Here is a 23,475-nt window from a genome sequence, read left to right as displayed (position 1 = left end):
TGTAGTTCAATACAATAGGACCCTATCCTCAAAGGACAGTATAGTAAGGAGAGAACAGGTGAGAGTCAATTGGTTCAAGCTTGACAACCAAACCATTATTCCACAGTATATTCCACTGTCAACAGGCTGTGAACTATTCCATATCGTTCTGTTCTCTAGGACTCCCAACAAACATTAACTTGTTATCTATGCATTATCATCCACCTGAGTGCCTTGTGCAGTCTTGCAGGTTAAAGAGTCACACAGACAAATATTCCAAACACTGTGATTGCCTGGTGCGATGGAACCAGTGGAATAGTCCCATTCGTGCCAACAAACCCTGCCCATGTGGCACTCTAGACAGGCCCAATCAAGCACTCAAAGTATTGAAAAGACATAACCTTAACCCTTTAACCTAACTCCAAAACCTAACCTAACACTAACCTTAAGCCTAACCTTAATACCTAGCCTAGCTAGCGTTAGCCACTTAGCTGACGTTAGCCACAAAAACAGCCACTTGAAGCTGCAGCTGACACTATACTTGAGCCAGCCCATGTCTGTGAAAGTCATGCCCACCAGACCCAGGAATATCCCCGAGAACATTAGGGTAGCCCCGGACCGACATGTGGCTGTCTGGCTGGCTCAGAGGAGGGATGGGTCTGAGAGGGATAGGTACCACATTCTGAGATGGTCGTAAAGGTGGTCGTAACGTTAGTGCCAGTTACCACCATGTCTCCACCACAGGTTCTGTGGCAGGTTGTTGGTTAATATACACTCTTGGATTTTGTTTCTCAAGTGTATGTTTTCTCGCATGATTGTTGGTTTGTGTGTCTGTTCACAAGTTTAACCCCCCACTCTTGGATTTTGTTTCTCAAGTGTATGTTTTCTCGCATGATTGTTGGTTTGTGTGTCTGTTCACAAGTTTAACCCCTCAAAACCATGTGAGTTTGGACCTGTACAGTACAGAGCAGACAGAAGTGTTATCTCCTGACCATTCATTACTCAACATTTTCATATACTGCCAGCCTATTTGGACAGCTTCTGTGATCTGAGTGATTAATTAAGTCCTCCTAACCCATCAAGAGTTATTACACGAGGTCAAACAATAATAACAACCTGCAGACACAGTAGGCTATATTGGAGGTTCAGAAAGCACGATCACAACTTGGCTTCTTTAAGTTCATGACCTCACATAGCTCCCGCTGTGCTTGTTATGGAAGTTGCTGTGTTAGTTCAACCATTCTAATTGGACTACAACTCATATTTCATTGACAGAGATAAAAGCAAACCCAATCGACGGGTTTGGAATGAATATTTGAGTCGGTTGTTAGCCACATCTCAATACCCAAGAGAGAACGACAAGGCACGGAGATTTCGAGAGAGGAGTGTTGCGTTTGACCACACAGGAGTGTTCAAGGTTTAAGATAAAGGGAGGGAGAGAAGGAGACAGGGAGGGAGGGAGAGAAGGAGAGAGGGAGGGAGAAGAAGGAGGAGAGGGAGAGAAGGAGAGAAGGAGGTAGGAGAAGGAGAGAGGGAGGGAGGGAGGGAGGGAGAAAAGGAGATAGGGAGAGAAGGAGAGAGGGAAGGAGAGAAGGAGAGAGTGAGGGAGAGAGAGAAGGGGAGAGGGAGGGAGAAGAAGTAGAAGTAGAAAGGGAGGTATCCTCCTGCACGCACAGACCATGGAACGCGAGCCGCAATCCACCTTGTCAAGTATAATTTCACACGGTCGTGTCTGGAACCGCACTGTTATACATAACTTATCACTGTCAGCCCCATACTGCAATAGTTGAACAATCAGTGTAGCATGTGAAGTGGAGGGGCTTTAAAAACACAGGCATCACGCAATACGTGTCCCCGGGAAATGGGTAACGAGCTGAGAGCTGGGTAAAAACCAGCATTAAACACGCAGGCTGCCTGCTACAGCCCTACAGCTCCTAACTCTTAACAGACAGCCTCCTAACCACTTAACTCAAGGTGCCAGAGGAGAGGCGGCTCACCAAGGCAAGATGACGGCTCTGTTCTGGAACTGTGAGAAATGGAATCACACAGTGAAAAGTGTGACGGAAAAGTACAGAGAGAACACTCTACTGTGTTACATGAATGGAAATTACTTATTGTGATTTTCATGTTTGTAAAAAGGGAAGTTTATTTATTGAATGTACTGTTTCATTAACAAAACTCTAGGGATGAAAAAGATACCAAACCCATACCCAAGTCATACTCTAGCAAAGCCCTACTAAATAACCAAGGCCTTGCCACTGTATCATACCGACAACACAAACACACATACACACGCGCATACCGACACAACATAAACACACATACACAAACATGCGCATACCGACAACACAAACACACATACACAAACATGCGCATACCGACACAACATAAACACACATACACAAACATGCGCATACCGACACAACACAAACACAAACACACATACACACACTTTTACACTCACCATCTGCTGCTGCTGCTACTCTCTTCTTTATTTGACTCTATCTATCCTGATGCCTGGTCACTTCACCCTGCCTTAATGTACATACAATATATATACACAACTATGTGGACACCCATTCAAATGAGAGGATTGGGCTATTTAAGCAACACCCGTTGCTGACAGGTGTATAAAATCGAGCACACAGCCATGCAATCTCCATTGACAAACATTGGCAGTAGAATGGCCTTACTGAAAAGCTCAGTGACTTGCAACGTGGCACCGTCATAGGATGTCTAACAAGTCAGTTCGTCAAATTTCAGCCCTGCTAGAGCTGCCCTGGTCAACTGTAAGTGCTGTTATGGTGAAGTGGAAACGTCTAGGAACAACAATGGCTCAGCCACGAAGTGTTAGCCACACAAGCTCACCGAATGGGACCGCCGAGTGCTGAAGTGATGTAAAGCTCGCCGCCATTGGACTCTGGAGCAGTGGAAACCCTTTCACCATCTGCCAGTCTGACGGATGATCTGGGTTTGGCGAATGCCAGGAGAATGCTACCTGCCCCAATCCGCCAACTGTAGTTTGGTGGAGGAGGAATAATAGTCTGGGGCTGTTTTTCATGGTTCGGGCCCTTTAGTTCCAGTGAAGTGAAATATTAATGCTACAGCATACAATGACATTCTAGACGATTCTGTGCTTCTTGCTTTGTGGCAACAGTTTGGGGAAGACACTTTCCTGTCCCCGCAGAAATTTTTAGTGGAAAACCTCCCTAGAAGGGTGGAGGCTGTTATAATAGCAAAGAGGTGACCAACTCCATGATTGTGGAATTAGATTTTCGACAAGCAGATGTCCACATACTTTTGGTCATGTAGTGTTTACCTCAAGCACCTCCTACTTCTGCACATTGGTCTGGTACTGGAATATAGCTCCATTCATATGGATTTTATCCCTTGTGCTACTATTTTTATTTGTATTATTATTTTTAACTCTGCATCACTGGGAAGGGCTTGTAAGCAAGCATTTCATGGTTAAGTCTATACCCGTTGTATTCGGCGCATGTGAAAAAATGACAAATGATTTGATTTGATCAGACTACTAAACCAGAGTGTCTCTTTCTCCATAGGCTCCAGCAGAGAGAGCAGTACGTCTGCATCTGCAGATCAGTCAGTCATGTGTCTGCACCGTGGTAAAAACACCTATCCTCCTGGATTATTCATACCCAATGCAAACACATTGACATGCAAACATGTTTTTCAGTTGAATTTCTGAGCAGTCTGCTCCCCTCCCCGGGGATCGTAAAAGCGCATTAGGCTCAGACAGTGTGTAACTGGCCAGGCGACTGATCGAAGCGCGAAGAGCAGCCTCATCATCACTCACACAGGCCAGGCGTGACTTATGGCCCAACAAAACAAAAGGACCTTATAGAGAAAACACCAACTCTAAACCACTCAACATTGTCAACAGTCAAGGACGGTGGATCATCTCTCTGTGTGTGTTATCATTCATGTCTGTGTGTGTGTGTGTGTGTGTGTGTGTGTGTGTGTGTGTGTGTGTGTGTGTGTGTGTGTGTGTGTGTGTGTGTGTGTGTGTGTGTGTGTGTGTGTGTGTGTGTGTGTGTGTGTGTGTGTGTGTGTGTGTGTATTCTGCCCTGCAGTAAATTTCATGTGGTTGGGTTTTTACAACTGCAGACACTAATGAATGCAGGGGCAGATGACTATAGAAACAATCCAGATGAACACAGAGTGTTTAAAAGAACCCCTCAGAATTGGAGTTCTGCACATTCTTTCAATTAAGAAAAAGTCCAAATATTTATAATCAGAACATTTCCTCTCCTCTCTGGAGCCAGTGAGTTCAAATCGATTCACTGTGTTCTTGCTTCACTTCCCACTTTCCCTAAATCTGCACCATCTGTGAAAAAATAAATATATATACACATTTATAACTCATAATAATAGAGTAAAGGCATACTAGACTAGTATTACAATCTGTAATTAAATAGAGACAAATATTCTGGAGGTTTATAACTCTCTATCTCCACTATACCCCCCCCCCCTCTCCTATATCCCTCTCCTTCTTTCTCATGTTCAGCAGCACACAGTATGTATCTGCACGCTAGGCTAGACTGACAAATGGACGGAGGGGGAGTGGTGTCTGACCATGGAGCACTGTTCTGATTCACCAACACACCCTGCTTTTACCATCCACTTCCTATATTAACCGCACCCACTAAACACCTCCCTACTATAATACCCAATGTACAGTATAATACCTTGAATGTTCCCAACCCACAATTCTAATGACTGAGTCAGTCCTTGTTTTATTTTTTACATTAAAGTCTCCCTTCAGACCCCTGTAAGCACACAAGGAGGGGCTAGACTAGAGGAACAGGTCAGTCGTTGCTGTGCTGTTTGTCTGTGAGGTCAGAGGGTGCTAGGGCGTACAAAGGAGTGCAGAGAGCCTAGACCTGACCCATGGGGAGGAGACCCACAAGCACTATGAGACTTAAGATGTGATTGTTTCTCTGTCAAACCACTCCTTCCCCCGACACACACACACATATGCACACACGCACGCACACACACGCTCACACACACGCACACAGACTCATGACAAATAATCTGTGACGTGCCTCTGTTAACCAGGCATGGAAGGTCCACTCACTCATTCTCTCTCTAGAGCTGATCAGGGGGAGTTTAGCCTGCCTTTAGAGAGGACAGAGTTTAGCCTGCCTTTAGAGAGGACAGAGTTTAGCCTGCCTTTAGAGAGGACAGAGTTTAGCCTGTCTTTAGGGATGGATTGACATTTACATAATGGGTACCTGGCGGGAAATGGGCGAGGGTCATGTTGTTCCAATTTCAGTCAAGGGGAGGGGTTAGTATTTTGTTTATCTAGTCCAGGGGAGGGTCATGTCATTTGTAATTGAGAACATTTCTATATTTCTCAGAGTTTTAGAATGAGTTGATTATTAGGCTATATATCGATGTGTGCCGATGCATCCCCTCATCTCTAATTCTCTGCTGGGTGCGCAATATAAGCTATTTAGTGTGGTCTCAATCAAATGATCCATAGCCTATAGGCTATGAAGTGCATGCTCGGAGAAGCATAGAGCAAAGTTATATTTCTAAGATAGCTGCTGGGATGGTGTAAATTTAACTAGCCCACATTACACACTGCAATGGATATTCCAACCCTGAGCCCCGGCCTGCTCTGCACTTGCTCATCCAAAACGGTTCTATGTGCTGCTTAACCAATGGCTGTACTATGTACTATGTGCTGCTTAACCAATTCCTCCACCCACCATGCACTCTTTATATAGCCTACCTCCATGTCAGTGAAGGACTGTTACATTAAAACTCAAATTGAGGGGGTATAAAAGGGTATGTGATAGGCCTACTTTTTATTAAAGAAAATGGCAAAAAGCACAGGCCTACCCCTTGCTAGCTTAAAATAAAACAGATCCAATTCAATAAAGTGATTTATAACAGTGCTTTGGTCTGCAATGCTTTATGCTAGAAACAAGCTGTTAAATATCCATTAAAGGCGGGATTCTGATGCGTATGGGATATCATTGTTTCCTTTCTTTGACATTCAGAGGTTGAGCTACAACTTTCTATAGCAGAGGAGACAAAACATTTACTTTGCTTGGGAAGTAATCTAATTCTGTCATTATCAATTGATTAAGCTACTCACTTTCTGTACAGTAGAAGAAGTTTCACCCAGACAGCTTTAAGGGTGAACACGTGTGACCTTCTCTCATTAGATTAAGACATGGAAGAACAGTAGCCAGCAGTTAAAGTATACTGTACATTTTTCTGTGTCAGTGGGCTTACTCTGTCTGGGGTGGAAAGGTATACCTAACTTTTCATAGTACCATGCTCAGATTCCTGCAAACAGGGACAGTTTTGTTGCAAACAAGACACAATGATTTGGAATTGGAGAAATATGATAAGATTAACCTGTAATTTCAGTAAAAATAATATTCTGCTAATATGTACAATTATGTAGAATTGCATGAAATGCTTATAAAATAAGAATATAGAATACGATGATAGATTCATGCAATGCTTTTACTATAAAGGACATCTTTCCACCCCTACTCTTGCTCACGTTGGTCTGCAAACCCACAACCTTCTGGCCCGCAGCCCTGCGTTGCCATGTAATGTTTTTGTCAAGGGCTTAGGTAAAATATATTTTCAATTCAGAGAGGCCTGATTTTCTCCATGTAACTCTTATTATAAATAACGTTCACTCCCTTAGAGTGGAGCGCCGTCCTTGAACACAGAACTCTACAGGTCTGCTCACTGCATCTCAACACACCAGTGTTTCCCCTAGCACACTGCATCTCATCACACTGCATCTCAACACACTAGTGTTTCCCCTAACACACTGCATCACAACACACCAGTGTTTCCCCTAACACACTGCATCTCATCACACTGCATCTCAACACACCAGTGTTTCCCCTAACACACTACATCTCAACACACCAGTGTTTCCCCTAACACACTAGATCTCAACACACTAGTGCTTCCCCTAACACACTGCATCTCAACACACCAGTGTTTCCCCTAACACACTGCATCTCAACACACCAGTGTTTCCCCTAACACACTACATCTCAACACACTAGTGTTTCCCCTAACACACTGCATCTCATCACACCAGTGTTTCCCCTACACACTGCATCTCAACACACTGCATCTCAACACACCAGTGTTTCCCCTAACACACTAGATCTCAACACACTAGTGTTTCCCCTAACACACTGCATCTCAACACACCAGTGTTTCCCCTAACACACTGCATCTCAACACACCAGTGTTTCCCCTAACACACTGCATCTCAACACGCCGGTGTTTCCCCTAACACACTACATCTCAACACACCAGTGTTTCCCCTAACACACTGCATCTCAACACGCCGGTGTTTCCCCTAACACACTACATCTCAACACACCAGTGTTTCCCCTAACACACTGCATCTCAACACACCAGTGTTTCCCCTAACACACTACATCTCAACACGCCGGTGTTTCCCCTAACACACTACATCTCAACACACCAGTGTTTCCCCTAACACACTAGATCTCAACACACTAGTGTTTCCCCTAACACACTGCATCACAACACACCAGTGTTTCCCCTAACACACTGCATCTCATCACACTGCATCTCAACACACCAGTGTTTCCCCTAACACACTACATCTCAACACACCAGTGTTTCCCCTAACACACTAGATCTCAACACACTAGTGCTTCCCCTAACACACTGCATCTCAACACACCAGTGTTTCCCCTAACACACTGCATCTCAACACACCAGTGTTTCCCCTAACACACTAGATCTCAACACACTAGTGCTTCCCCTAACACACTGCATCTCAACACACTAGTGTTTCCCCTAACACACTGCATCTCAACACACCAGTGTTTCCCCTAACACACTAGATCTCAACACACTAGTGTTTCCCCTAACACACTGCATCTCATCACACCAGTGTTTCCCCTAACACACTGCATCTCAACACACTGCATCTCAACACACCAGTGTTTCCCCTAACACACTGCATCTCAACACACCAGTGTTTCCCCTAACACACTGCATCTCAACACACCAGTGTTTCCCCTAACACACTACATCTCAACACAACAGTGTTTCCCCTAACACACTACATCTCAACACACCAGTGTTTCCCCTAACACACTGCATCTCAACACACCAGTGTTTCCCCTAACACACTGCATCACAACACACTGCATCTCAACACACCAGTGTTTCCCCTAACACACTACATCTCAACACACCAGTGTTTCCCCTAACACACTACATCTCAACACACCAGTGTTTCCCCTAACACACTGCATCTCAACACACCAGTGTTTCCCCTAACACACTGCATCACAACACACTGCATCTCAACACACCAGTGTTTCCCCTAACACACTACATCTCAACACACCGGTGTTTCCCCAAACACACTACATCTCAACACACCAGTGTTTCCCCTAACACACTACATCTCAACACACCAGTGTTTCCCCTAACACACTACATCTCAACACACCGGTGATTCCCCTAACACACTGCATCTCAACACACTACATCTCAACACACCAGTGTTTCCCCTAACACACTGCATCTCATCACACTGCATCACAACACACTGCATCTCAACACACCAGTGTTTCCCCTAACACACTACATCTCAACACACCGGTGATTCCCCTAACACACTGCATCTCAACACACTACATCTCAACACACCAGTGTTTCCCCTAACACACTGCATCTCATCACACTGCATCTCAACACACCAGTGTTTCCCCTAACACACTGCATCTCATCACACTGCATCTCAACACACCGATGTTTCCCCTAACACACTGCATCTCAACACACTGCATCTCAACACACCAGTGTTTCCCCTAACACACTGCATCTCAACACACCGGTGTTTCCCCTAACACACTGCATCTCAACACACTACATCTCAACACACCGGTGTTTCCCCTAACACACTGCATCTCAACACACCGGTGTTTCCCCTAACACACTGCATCTCAACACACCAGTGTTTCCCCTAACACACTACATCTCAACACACCAGTGTTTCCCCTAACACACTACATCTCAACACACCAGTGTTTCCCCTAACACACTACATCTCAACACACCGGTGTTTCCCCTAACACACTGCATCACAACACACTGCATCTCAACACACCAGTGTTTCCCCTAACACACTACATCTCAACACACCGGTGTTTCCCCTAACACACTACATCTCAACACACCGGTGTTTCCCCAAACACACTACATCTCAACACACCAGTGTTTCCCCTAACACACTACATCTCAACACACCAGTGTTTCCCCTAACACACTACATCTCAACACACCGGTGATTCCCCTAACACACTGCATCTCAACACACTACATCTCAACACACCAGTGTTTCCCCTAACACACTGCATCTCATCACACTGCATCACAACACACTGCATCTCAACACACCAGTGTTTCCCCTAACACACTACATCTCAACACACCGGTGATTCCCCTAACACACTGCATCTCAACACACTACATCTCAACACACCAGTGTTTCCCCTAACACACTGCATCTCATCACACTGCATCTCAACACACCAGTGTTTCCCCTAACACACTGCATCTCATCACACTGCATCTCAACACACCGATGTTTCCCCTAACACACTGCATCTCAACACACTGCATCTCAACACACCAGTGTTTCCCCTAACACACTGCATCTCAACACACCGGTGTTTCCCCTAACACACTGCATCTCAACACACTGCATCTCAACACACCGGTGTTTCCCCTAACACACTGCATCTCATCACACTGCATCTCAACACACCAGTGTTTCCCCTAACACACTGCATCTCATCACACTGCATCTCAACACACCGGTGTTTCCCCTAACACACTGCATCTCAACACACTACATCTCAACACACCGGTGTTTCCCCTAACACACTGCATCTCAACACACCGGTGTTTCCCCTAACACACTGCATCTCAACACACCGGTGTTTCCCCTAACACACTACATCTCAACACACCAGTGTTTCCCCTAACACACTACATCTCAACACACCAGTGTTTCCCCTAACACACTACATCTCAACACACCGGTGTTTCCCCTAACACACTGCATCTCAACACACTACATCTCAACACACCGGTGTTTCCCCTAACACACTACATCTCAACACGCCGGTGTTTCCCCTAACACACTACATCTCAACACACCGGTGTTTCCCCTAACACACTACATCTCAACACACTAGTGTTTCCCTTAACACACTGCATCTCAACACACCAGTGTTTCCCCTAACACACTACATCTCAACACACCGGTGTTTCCCCTAACAAACTGCATCTCAACACACTACATCTCAACACACCGGTGTTTCCCCTAACACACTACATCTCAACACGCCGGTGTTTCCCCTAACACACTAGATCTCAACACACCGGTGTTTCCCCTAACACACTACATCTCAACACACCAGTATTTCCCTTAACACACTACATCTCAACACACTACATCTCAACACACCAGTGTTTCCCTTAACACACTACATCTCAACACACTACATCTCAACACACCAGTGTTTCCCTTAACAGCAAGGATGGCAATAGGTGACAATGTTGAAGACAGTTATTAGATCTGTTACATAATACAGAAGTCCTGGTTTGTTTAATATGATTTGAAGAGTACCCCCCTACCCCCCACCCAAATAAAAGAAATAATAGACATAACTGTCTCAATCCACTGTTTGACCTCAAGCCCGACCTTATCTACAGCCCTTAAAGGGATAGTTCACCCTGTAAGAAGTCTATGGACAAGGTATGACAGCAATCCATGCGTTGGTTTAGTTTCCATGCTTTGGCCCAGCGTTGTCCGGGTTAGTGCAGGGTTTGGCCGGTGTAGGCCGTCATTGTAAATAAGAATTTGTTCTTAACTAACTTGTCTAGTTAAATAAAGGTTAAAGAAAACATGTAATTAAATTAAATTCACTGGCTAACATTTTAGCCTTTGTGGCATGAATCCCATTCAAGTCATGGGATGGATATTATCATCCAAAAGTATCTCAAATGTATTGTGAAGCTCACCAAAATGCTAACATGGGTCTCGTGACTTAAATAAGATTTGGAAACAGTGCTAGCCACTGCTAGCCAGGGAAGCTAAACCAAAACATGGATTGCAGTCATATCTTGTACAGACTGCTTACAGGGTAAGAAAACCAATGTGTCATTTTGTAGTTTGGGTGAATTATCTCTTCCAGCCTAAAAATACAAGGGGAGAGGAGGAGGGGAGAGGAGAAGAGGAGTGGAGGAGAGAATGAGAGAGAGACAAACAGAAGTGGGGTTGTTTGGGGGGTTGTTGGATGGAGAGAGAGGCTTCTGCCTCTACAGCTGCCGGCTTCGAAAGCAAGCCAATCAGAGAGCCCAGATTAATTCCCCTTGGCAGATGGCCAATTGTATCACTTCCAGCCTCTAAATGGATTGGGCCAGCCTTCATGCACAGAATCGAAGCAAGACCGGGGGAACGAACCCTTCAGTCTACTGGTTTGTTTGAGCGGCACACACACACACGAACGCATGCGCGCGCGCGCACACACACACACACACACACACACACACACACACACACACACTCTCAGGGCCAGAGGGGAGACCCTCTAATTAAATCTGATTATGCAGTCATTACCAGAGGAAGTGACAAAGGACACTGTGACATCACAATGAAAGCTCAGAAGCCAAAGATTAAGGGAGGATTTGTCCAGGAGCGTATGTGTGTGCGTACATATGTGTGTGTCTATTATGGAATACACAAATGCAGAATAGAATACCAATTGAGAAGACACAACTGGTTATGAAATTCTTTCTTCATGCGCCAAAGTATTTGAGTCAGTGACTGCATCGTGAAATTGAAATTGCCACTGAATAGTAGCTAGAGAGATAAATGTTCTATGTCTCATTGGAAAGAAAGGTCCTGAAACCTGTTCATATGTTCCTATTATCATGAAGGGGGATGAATAGTTCAGACTATGTGTCTCAAATGGCATCCTATTCCCTATTATAGTGCACTACCTTTGACCAGAAACTTTTAGGCTCTGGTCTAAAGTAGTGCACTACATAGGGAATAGGATGCCATTTGAGATGTACATAAGGCTTGTGCTACTCTTCCAAAGGAAAATATGATGCAAGATCATTCCCCTGGATGTAAAGCTGACTGCTTCAGGCTCTGAGTTGAGGTCTTCTGGGCTTTAGAGCTGAGCGAAGGAGGAGAGGAATCCATATTAATGTAATAAACTTACACCATCCCTGTTTGTTCAGATGGTTTTCCTCGTGCTCGACTGAGAGATCAAAAAAGCACATCAATTACAAACTGCCCATAAATGTTACTGATGTGGCTCTCGTCCCATGGCTTGTAAAATAAAGCATGTCTATGGCTCCTCAGGGCCTCCGGACAAACATGACTTTGTCTGTGTGTGTGTGTGTATGTGTGTGTGTGTGTGTGTGTGTGTGTGTGTATGTGTGTGTGTGCCTATGTGTGTGTGTGTGAGAGAGACGGCGGCCAGCAAAGGCCAACTGCTCCATCTGAGGCCCAGACCCTCTCAATCTACACCAGAAACACAGAAGTTAATTGTTGTTGTTGGTTTTCAAAGGATCACATTTCCTAAATAATATGTTCTTAAATGATAGAATTATAGAAAGGTGAAACAAAGATATGTAAATAAAAATGTTATCTTTAGGACTAAAATAATAAATCAAATAAACATGATGGGTCAGAGTTTGAGGACAATGTGGTGATGAGATTGGACAGTGGATATATACAGTGCATTCGGAAAGTATTCAGACCCCTTGACTATTTCCACATTTTGTTACGTTACAGCCTTGCTCAAAAATGGATTCAATTGTTTTTCCCCCTCATCAATCTACACACAATAGCGCATAATGTCAAAGCAAAAACAGGTTTTTGGAGAAAAAAAAGAAGAAAAGATAATCAATTACAAAACAGAGATATCACATTTGCATATAGTCCCAGTCAAAGGTTTGGACACACTTACTCATTCAAGGGTTTTTCTTAATTGTTACTATTTTCTTCCTTGTAGGATAATAGTGAAGACATCAAAACTATGAAATTACACATCATGTAGTAACCAAAAAATTGTTAAACAAATCGAAATATATTTTATATTTGAGATTCTTCAAAATTGCCTTGATGATAGCTTTGCACACTCTTGGCATTCTCTCAACCAGCTTCATGAGGAATGCTTTTCCAACTGTCTTGAAGGAGTTCCCACATATGCTGAGCACTTGTTGGCTGCTTTTCCTTCACTCTGCGGTCCAACTCACCCCAAACCATATCAATTGGGTGGAGGTCGGGTGATTGTGGAGGACAGGTCATCTGATCCAGCACTCCATCACTCTTCTTGGTCAAATAGCCCTTACACAACCTGGAAGTGTGTTTTGGGTCATTGTCCTGTTGAAAAACAAATGATAATCCCACAAAGAGCAAACCAGATGCAATGGAGTATTGCTGCAGAATGCTATGGTAGCCATGCTGGTTACGTGTGCCTTGAATTCTAAATCACAGACAGTGTCACCAGCAAAGCACCCCACACCATCACACCTCTTCTTCCATGTTTCACAGTGGGAACCACACATGTGGAGAACATCCATTCAACTACTCTGCGTCTCAAAGACATTGCGGTTGGAACCAAAAATCTGAAATTTGAACTCATCAGACCAAAGGAAAGATTGCCACCAATCCACTGCTCGTGTTTCTTGGGCCAAGCAAGTCTCTTCTTATTATTGGTGTCCTTTGGTGGTGCTTTCTTTGCAGCAATTTGACCATGAAGGCCTGATTCACACAGTCTCCTCTGAACAGTTGATGTTGAGATGTGTCTGTTACTTGAACTCTGTGAAGCATTTATTTGGCCTGCAATTTCTGAGGTTGATAACCCATTTTTTTTGTTTGTTAACCTTTATTTAACTAGGCAAGTCAGTTATGAACAAATTCTTATTTACAATGACGGCCTACCCCAGCCAAACCCTAACCCAGACGACACTGGGCCAATTGTGTGCCGCCCTATGGGACTCCCAATCAGTGCCGGTTGTGATACAGCCTAGAATCGAACCAGGGTCTGTAGTGATGCCTCTAGCACTGAGATGGAGTGGCTTAGACCGCTGTGCCCCTCGGGAGCCCCTAATGAACTTATCCTCTGCACCAGAGGTAATTTGGGGTCTTAATTTCTTGTGGTGGTCCTCAGGAGAGCCAGTTCCATCATAAAGCTTGATGGCTGCACTTTCCGGATTGACTGACCTTCATGTCTTCAAGTAATGATGGACTGTCGATTCTCTTTGCTTATTTGAGCTGTTCTTGCCATAATATGGACTTGGTCTTTTACCAAATAGGGCTATCTTCTGTATACCACCTCTACCTTGTCACAACAAAACTGATTGGCTCAAACACATGAAGAAAGAAAGATATCCAACAAATTAACTTTTAGCAAGGCACATGTCACGTTCTGACCTCTATTTCCTTTGTTTTTGTATTTATTTAGTATGGTCAGGGCGTGAGTTGGGTGGGCAGTCTATGTTTGTTTTTCTATGTTTTGGGTCAGTTCTATGTTTTCGGCCTAGTATGGTTCTCAATCAGAGGCAGGTGTCATTAGTTGTCTCTGATTGAGAATCATACTTAGGTAGCCTGGGTTTCACTGTGTGTTTGTGGGTGATTGTTCCTGTTTTTGTGTTTTGCACCAGACAGGGCTGTTTTGAGTTCTCACGTTTCTTGTTTTGTTTTCGTTAGTTTGTTCATGTATAGTTTCGTCAATAAATAAAATGAACAACCACCACGCTGCGCTTTGGTCCGCCTTTACTTCACAAGAGGAGAATCGTTACAGAATCACCCACCACAACAGGACCAAGCGGTGTGGTAATGGGCAAAGGAAAAAGCAGCAGCAGGAGCAGCGCGAGGAGGTATGGACATGGGAGGACGAACTAGACGGTAAAGGACCTTGGGCTCAGCCAGGAGAGTATCGCCGCCCCAAGGAAGAACGGGAGGCGGCGAAAGCGGAGAGGCGCTGGTATGAGGAGGCAGCGCGGCGTCGTGGATGGAAGCCCGGGAGTCAGCCCCAAAAATTTCTTGGGGGGGGGCTAACAGGGAGTATGGCTACGCCAGGTAGGAGACCTGAGCCAACTTCCTGTGGTTACCGGGGGGCTAGAGAGACCGGGCAGGCACCGTGTTATGCTGTGGAGCGCACGGTGTCCCCAGTGCGGGTGCACAGCCCGGTGCGGTACATTCCAGCTCCGCGTATCGGCCGGGCTAGAGTGGGCATCGAGCCAAGTGCCATGAAGCCGGCTCTACGCATCTGGTCTCCAGTGCGTCTCCTTGGGCCGGCTTACATGGCACCAGCCTTGCGCACGGTGTCCCCGGTTCGCCTGCATAGCCCAGTGCGGGCTATTCCATCTCGCCGCACTGGCAGGGCGACCGGGACCATTCAACCGGGTAAGGTTGGGCAGGCTCGGTGCTCAAGAGCTCCAGTGCGCCTGCACGGCCCGGTCTATCCGTCACCACCTCCACACCCCAGCCCTCCGGTGGCAGCTCCCCGTACCAGGCTGTCTCTCCGGCCCATCCGTCCAGAGCCTTCCTCCTCTCCAGCGCTGCCGGAGTCTCCCGCCTCTCCGGCGCTACCAGAGCCTTCCTCCTCTCCAGCGCTGCCGGAGTCTCCCGCCTCTCCGGCGCTACCAGAGCCTTCCTCCTCTCCAGCGCTGCCGGAGTCTCCCGTCTGTCCGGCGCCTCTGCCGGAGTCTCCCGTCTGTCCGGCGCCTCTGCCGGAGCCTCCCGCCTGTCCGGCGCCGCTGCCGGAGCCTCCCGCCTGTCCGGCGCCGCTGCCGGAGCCTCCCGCCTGTCCGGCGCCTCTGCCGGAGCCTCCCGCCTGTCCGGCGCCTCTGCCGGAGCCTCCCGCCTGTCCGGCGCCTCTGCCGGAGCCTCCCGCCTGTCCGGCGCCTCTGCCGGAGCCTCCCGCCTGTCCGGCGCCTCTGCCGGAGCCTCCCGCCTGTCCGGCGCCTCTGCCGGAGCCTCCCGCCTGTCCGGCGCCTCTGCCGGAGCCTCCCGCCTGTCCGGCGCCTCTGCCGGAGGCTCCCGCCTGTCCGGCGCCTCTGCCGGAGGCTCCCGCCCAACCGGCGCCTCTGCCGGAGCTTCCCGTCTGCCCAGCGCCGCCAGCGCCGCCCGTCTGCCCAGCGCCGCCAGCGCCGCCCGTCTGCCCAGCGCCGCCAGCGCCGCCCGTCTGCCCAGCGCCGCCAGCGCCGCCCGTCTGCCCAGCGCCGCCAGCGCCGCCCGTCTGCCCAGCGCCGCCAGCGCCGCCCGTCTGCCCAGCGCCGCCAGTGCCGCCCGTCTGCCAGGAGCCGCCAATGCCGCCCGTCAGCCAGGGGCCGCCAGTGCCGCCCGTCAGCCAGGGGCCGCCAGTGCCGCCAGTCAGCCAGGGGCCGCCAGTGCCGCCAGTCAACCAGGGGCCGCCAGTGCCGCCAGTCAGCCCAGCGCCAGCGCCGCCAGTCAACCAGGGGCCGCCAGTGCCGCCAATCAGCCAGGGGCCGCTAGAGCCCCTCCGCCCGGAGCAGCTGCCCCTATGTCCCGAGCCGCTAGAGCCCCTCTGTCCCGAGCAGCTGCCCCTCTGTCCCGAGCTGCTGCTTCACCTCTGTCCCGAGCTGCCCCTCTGTCCCAAGCAGCCCCTCTGTCCAGTGGGGTCATTGAGAGGGGTGGGCATGGGGAGTAAGCCACGGAGGCGGACAATACGGCGGACTAAGACAATGGCGAAGTGGGGTCCGCGTCCCGCGCCAGAGCCGCCACCGCGGACAGACGCCCACCCAGACCCTCCCCTATAGGTCAAGGTTTTGCGGCCGGAGTCCGCACCTTTGGGGGGGGGTACTGTCACGTTCTGACCTCTATTTCCTTTGTTTTTGTATTTATTTAGTATGGTCAGGGCGTGAGTTGGGTGGGCAGTCTATGTTTGTTTTTCTATGTTTTGGGTCAGTTCTATGTTTTCGGCCTAGTATGGTTCTCAATCAGAGGCAGGTGTCATTAGTTGTCTCTGATTGAGAATCATACTTAGGTAGCCTGGGTTTCACTGTGTGTTTGTGGGTGATTGTTCCTGTTTTTGTGTTTTGCACCAGACAGGGCTGTTTTGAGTTCTCACGTTTCTTGTTTTGTTTTCGTTAGTTTGTTCATGTATAGTTTCGTCAATAAATAAAATGAACAACCACCACGCTGCGCTTTGGTCCGCCTTTACTTCACAAGAGGAGAATCGTTACAGCACATCTGTGATTTGAAATGCATTCCTCATGAAGCTGGTTGAGAGAATGCCAAGAGTGTGCAAAGATGTCATCAAGGCAAAGGGTGGTTACTTTGAAGAATCTCAAAAATAAAATATTTTAATCCATTTTAGAATAAGGCCGTAACGTAGCAATATGTGGAAAAAGGGAAGAGGTCTGAATACTTTCCGAATGCCCTGTATTTCAAAGACTAACTTACAGAGACCAACATAGACAGACAGAAATGGGACTCAGTAAAACACATTTGTTGTTAGGAAGCTATCAAATTACAGTACTTTTGTTTTGAGGTCAGTGTCTGCCAGCTGTTGTTTAACTCCGTTAAATGTTACATTTTTAAAATTCATTTTTGTACTGTTTGGTTTGTCTAAAAATAAAGTAAAGGAAAATGTCTGTGCTTATGTTTGTTTTGAGGGTAGGAACAGGTTTGGGGAGACAGAGGGCAGGCAAATGTCACTCATAAATCGGTTTTGTTCGGTTTCCTCATCTTTTTCCATAATGGAGCAAACCATATATAATACCTTATATACAGTTGAAGTCGGAAGTTTACATACACTTAGGATGGAGTCATTAAAACTAGTTTTTCAACCACTCCACAAATGTCTTGTTAACAAACTAAAGTTCTGGCAAGTCGGTTAGGACATCTACTTTGTGCATGACACAAGTCATTTTTCCAACAATTGTTTACAGACATATTATTTCACTTTCACTTACTGTATCACAATTCCAGTGGATCAGAAGTTTATATACACTAAGTTGACTGTGTCTTTAAACAGCTTGGAAAATACCAGAAAATGATGTAAACGCTTTAGAAGCTTCCGATAGGCTAATTGACATAATTTGAGTCAATTGGAGGTGTACCTGTGGATGTATTTCAAGGCCTACCTTCAAACTCAGTGCCACTTTGCTTGACATCATGGGAAAATCAAAAGAAATCAGCCAAGACCTCAGAAAAAAAATGGTGGACTTCAACAAGTCTGGTTCATCCTTCATCCTTGGGGACAATTTCCAAATGCCTGAAGGTACCACGTTCATCTGTACAAACAATAGTACGCAAGTATAAACACCATGGGACCACGCAGCCTTCATACCACTCAGGATGAACATCATTTGGTGAGAAAAGTGCAAATCAAACCCAGAACAACAGCAAAGGACCTTGTGAAGATGCTGGAGGAAACAGGCCTTGAAATACATCCACAGGTACACCTCCAATTGACTCAAATTATGTCAATTAGCCTATCGGAAGCTTCTAAAGCGTTTACATCATTTAAAACATTAAAACGAGTCCTATATCGACATAACCTGAAAGGCCTCTCAGCAAGGAAGAAGCCACTGCTCCAAAACCGCCATTAAAAAGCCAGACTACGGTTTTAACTACACATGGGGACAAACATCGTACTTTTTGGAGAAATGTCCATCGTCATTTTTTTAGGAAAAAGGGGTAGGCTTGCAAGCCAAAGTACACCAACCCAACTGTGAAGCACGGGAGTGGCAGCTTCATGTTGTGGGGGTGCTTTGCTGCAGGTGGGACTGGTGCACTTCACAAAATAGATGGCATCATGAGAAAATAAAATTATGTGGATATATTGAAGCAACATCTCAAGACATCAGTCAGGAAGTTAAAGCTTGGTCGCAAATGGGTCTTCCAAATTAACAATGACCCCAAGCATACTTCCAAAGTTGTAGCAAAATGGCTTAAGGAACACAAAGTCAAGGTATTGGAGTGGCCATCACAAAGCCCTGAGCTCAATCCTAAAGAAAATTTGTGTGCAGAACTGAAAAAGCGTGTGTGAGCAAGGAGGCCTACAAACCTGACTCAGTTACACCAGCTCTGTCAGGAGGAATGGGCCAAAATTCACTCAGCTTATTGTGGAAAGCTTGTGGAAGGCTACCCGAAATGTGTGACCCAAATTAAACAATTTAAAGGCAATGCTACCAAATACTAATTGAGTGTATGTAAACTTCTGACCCACTGGGAATGTGATGAAAGAAATAAATGCTGAAATAAATCATTCTCTCTACTATTATTCTGACATTTCACATTCTTAAAATAAAGTAGTGATCCTAATTGACCTAAAACAGGATATTTTTACTCTGATTAAATGTCAGGTATTGTGAAAAACTGAGTTTAAATGTATTTGGCTAAGGTGTATGTAAACTTCCGGCTTCAACTGTATACAGTGCCTTTGGAAAGTATTCAGACCCCTTGACTTTTTCCACTTTGTTACGTTACAGCCTTATTCTAAAATGGATTTAATTGTTTTTTCCCCCTCATCAATCTACACACAATAGCCCATATTGACAAAGAAAAAAAGTGATTTATATACTTATGCTAATGTAATCCGTTACAGTTAACTGTCCAAAATTGTAATCAGTAACGTAACCTTTGGATTACCCAAAGTCAGTAACGTAATCTGATTACATTCAGTTACTTTTTAAGATTACTTTCCCCTTAAGAGGCATTAGAAGAAGACAAAAATGTATGTTACCAATTGAACTAACTATTGCAGAATAAATCAATGTTAAAGTTTACATAGCTGGCCATATATGGATGTTGAATTTAACTTTATGGGTTGGTTATGTAGGCTTCTTCTAACCCAACGCTTCCTACTAAATATAAGAGTACGATTAAATTATATCCTTACATTAATACTTATAATTTATAAATCCAAAAATCTATGTAGCAACTACAGATTGCCCCTTTAAGTCTATCAAAAGTGTAGGAGTTTGAGCATGTCTCCATTAGGCCTATGGATAAAAAAAATTATCAGCATGAATTAGATTGAGCAATAAAAGCCCCACTTTTATTCCATAGGCTGGGATCCGCACTATGCAGCTGTTGCAAGAGCACATAATTCACTGGCTGTCCACTGGTTTGAAAAACAATGATTGATAGGCAACTTAAACTTCTTGAATTCAACCATTATTGGGTTCAAATACACATTTAGATGTGTGAACAGCCATCCACAACAACCACAATCCGTAAGGTGCAGATAGCTAAATGAGAGAGCAGCAGTGTGATTCACATCAATGCGCTATGTAGATCAATAATAAGTGATATCCGTATCGCCGTAGACTACATCACTGCTGTCCTCCTCACCTCCAAGCGTTTATTCAAGATGGATCATCTTTAGACATAGCTTGGACTGTAGCCTACAAAAACTATTCATCAAACACATTTGGTGTGTCATCATAGTGGTCTCTGACTTGTGGTCAGACTCGCTCAGGTGGAACAAACTTAAACGTGCACCATTTTTCAAAACGGATTTGAATGGCATTGAGAAAACAGACAAGTGTCAGAGAAGTGTCAAAGAAGCCACTCCTGTGTTGTCTTAGCTGTGTGCTTAGGGTCATTGTTCTGTTGGAAGGTGAACCTCCGCCCCAGTCTGAGGTCCTGAGTGCTCTGGAGCAGGACTTCATCAAGAATCTCTCTGTATTTTGCTCCGTTCATCTTTGCCTCGATCCTGACTAGTCTCCCAGTCCCTGACGCTGACAAACATCCACACAGCATGATGCTGCCACCACTATGCTTCACTGTAGGGATGGTCACAGGTTTCCTCCAGACGTGACACTTGGCATTCAGGTCAAAGATTTCAATCTTGATTTCATCAAGTCAGAGTCTTTAGGTACCTTTTGGCAAACTCCAAGCGGGCTGTTTACTGAGGAGTGGCTTCCGTCTGGCCACTACCATAAAGGCCTGATTGGTGGAGTGCTGCAGAGATGGTTGTCCTTCTAGAAGTTTCTCCCATTTCCACAGAGGAACTCTAGAGCTCTTTCAGATTCACCATGGGGTTCTTGGCCACCTCCCTGACCAAGGCCCTTCTACCCCAATTGCTCAGTTTGGCTGGGCAGCCAGCTCTAGGAAGAGTCTTGGTGGTTCCAAACTTATTCTATTTAAGAATGATGGAGGGGATTTGGGATTTTTCTTGGGGATTTGCAATGCTGCAGACATTTTTTGGTACCCTTCCCCAGATCTGTGCCTCGACACAATCCTGTCTCGAAGCACTACAGACAATTCCTTCGACCTCATGGCTTGGTTTTTGCTCTGACATGCACTGTCAACTGTGGGGCCTTTCCAAATCATGTTGAATTCCAATCAATTTAATTTACCAAAGGTGTACTCAAATCAAGAGGAAACATCTCAAGGATAATCAATGGAAACAGGATGAACCTGAGATCAATTTCGAGTCTCATAGCAAAGGGTCTGAATAGAGTATTTCTATTTTTTACTTTGAATAAATTAGCAAAAATATCTAAAAACCTGTTTTCACTTTGTCATGATGGGGTATTGTGTGTAGATTGCGTAGTTTAAATGTTTAAAAATCTATTTTAGAGGCTGTAACGTAACAAACATGTGGAAAACGTCAAGGGGTCTGAAGACTTTCCGAATGCACTTTATATTGGCAAAAGGATACATGCCATTTCTTACAAAACATGGAGAGAATTGCTTTTGTGTCTTATTGCTTCAATTCTCTACTCATAGTTGACAGTAGCCTACATTGACTGAATTAATTGTTTCAATTGATGAAATGAAAAACATTCAGATTCTTGAGTTTCATTTATTGAAATCACACATAATACCGACAATAAATAAATAAATATGCTGAGATATGAGAAAGTTTGCTTGAAGAAATTGAGACCTTTCTCAAGAGAGCAACACCAGATGTGAATAATCTATTGTTGATAGAATCCTACATTTATTTTCTAACATCTTCGTTAATACTGTAATACAGTCCTGAGTCACATGTCGATATTGGTCAGGAGATGGAGAGTCCCATAACTGATACAGTGAAACAACCCAGTAGTGGTATGTACCAGTACATTTACATATTGCCCCTTTTAGACTTTGATGGAAAATGACTAGGAGACCAAGTATAATCAGTCCGATTACTGGATCTTCTTGGTGAAGGAGTCCCAGAGAACAGCCAGTTGGGCCTTCAGGTCCTGGGCTAATGGGTCCAGCTTCGTCAGCTTCTCTCCATAGGGGGCCAGGTTCTGCTGGACCTCCTGGGTTCTCTGGGTCAGTTGGGTCTGGAAGCTTTGGGTCAGAGTAATCATGCTCCTCTGGAACTCCTCCAGGTTCTGGTCCATTTTCTGCTTCAGCTCCTCAGTGTAGGGGCCCAGCTGGGCCTGCAGCTGCTGCACACTCTTCTCCAGGCTTCCCTTCAGCTCCTCACTCTTCTGGAGCAGAGAGGCCTTCAGCGCGTCGGAGTCCAGGGCCTCTGCGTAGGTGGTCACGTCCCTCTTCATCTCCTCAAGCTGCCTCTGGAGGTCTGCGTTCAGCTCGTCAGAGTAGGGCTGCAGCTTGGCTGTCAAGGCGCTCAGGTCTTTCTCCAGACGAGCCTTCAGCTGCTCAGCCTCCTGGGAAAGCTTGGCCAGCAGGTCCTGAGTCAGAGGAGTCACCTGACCACGCATGGCCACAGTGTACTGGCTCACAGCATCAGCACTCTCTGTGATCATGGTGCTATGGAAACAGCGAGAGAAAGGTCAATACAGAAGCCAAGTCATTCAGGTGAACAAACAGGTAGTTGGTTGAGTAGGTTTCAAACTCTATTATATTGTGTTATTTTCTACATATTGAGACTTACTTGACTTCGTGTGCCACCTCTGACTGTCTGATCTTCTGCAGGGCATCGTCAGCCGTGAGTGTTGCCTTGGCAACATAGTCCCAGAATGCGTCTTTCACAATGTCCAGCTGTTGCTTAGACTGGTCCTGCCACAGAACATTGGCATCGCAGCCTGTAGGAGAGACCGTGGATCATTTTATTTACAGTCTAGACGGTGTTTGAGATGAAACGTTTGCATCTGTCATTAATATAACACTAGAGTGTAACATGATTCATTTTCTACTTTAGTCCTGTAAAAATAAAAGACTATGTATTGAAAAACTTCTTCTCCACTCACCAGTGAAAACAGCAAGCGCAAGCACCACGAGGACCTTCATGACTAGGCTATATAGGCTGTTCATGGAGAAAAGATTTAAGTCAGTTTCTCATTCATGATATACTGTAGCCTATGTGACTAGAGTCAGCTAGTGACTTACCTGTTTAAGATAGCTTGTGTCTTGTCCTTGTGTCTGGTAGTGGGTGTGTACTGCAGGTGTCAGGGCTGGGAGTATATATAGGGGGCTGTGAGTTGGAGTGAAGAACAAAGTCCAGGACTGAGTGCCCTGTTGTATGTCCT

General features: G+C 45.7%; 1 protein-coding gene across 2 annotated transcripts; it reads right to left on the bottom strand.

Annotated features, from left to right (window-relative positions):
- Positions 1–21,937: 21,937 nt before the first annotated feature.
- LOC139409877 (apolipoprotein A-IV-like) lies at positions 21,938–23,475 on the bottom strand. Of its 2 annotated transcripts, XM_071155271.1 has the most exons (4): positions 23,336–23,475; positions 23,197–23,252; positions 22,881–23,031; positions 21,938–22,756 (listed from the first exon to the last, which is right to left on the bottom strand). In XM_071155271.1, the coding sequence occupies exons 2-4, from the start codon at positions 23,234–23,236 to the stop codon at positions 22,180–22,182; spliced, it is 768 nt and encodes a 255-aa protein (XP_071011372.1). In that variant the 5' UTR covers positions 23,237–23,252; positions 23,336–23,475; the 3' UTR covers positions 21,938–22,179. The 2 variants fall into 2 exon arrangements, with proteins under 2 accessions (XP_071011372.1, XP_071011371.1); XM_071155270.1 differs by lacking the exon at positions 23,336–23,475 and having other exon boundaries at positions 23,197–23,320.

The sequence above is a fragment of the Oncorhynchus clarkii genome, chromosome 5, assembly GCF_045791955.1.
Source record: "Oncorhynchus clarkii lewisi isolate Uvic-CL-2024 chromosome 5, UVic_Ocla_1.0, whole genome shotgun sequence".
Classification (NCBI taxonomy): domain Eukaryota; kingdom Metazoa; phylum Chordata; class Actinopteri; order Salmoniformes; family Salmonidae; genus Oncorhynchus; species Oncorhynchus clarkii.
Note: the sequence above shows the minus strand (reverse complement) of the source record. Positions and strands in the feature narration are given on the sequence as shown.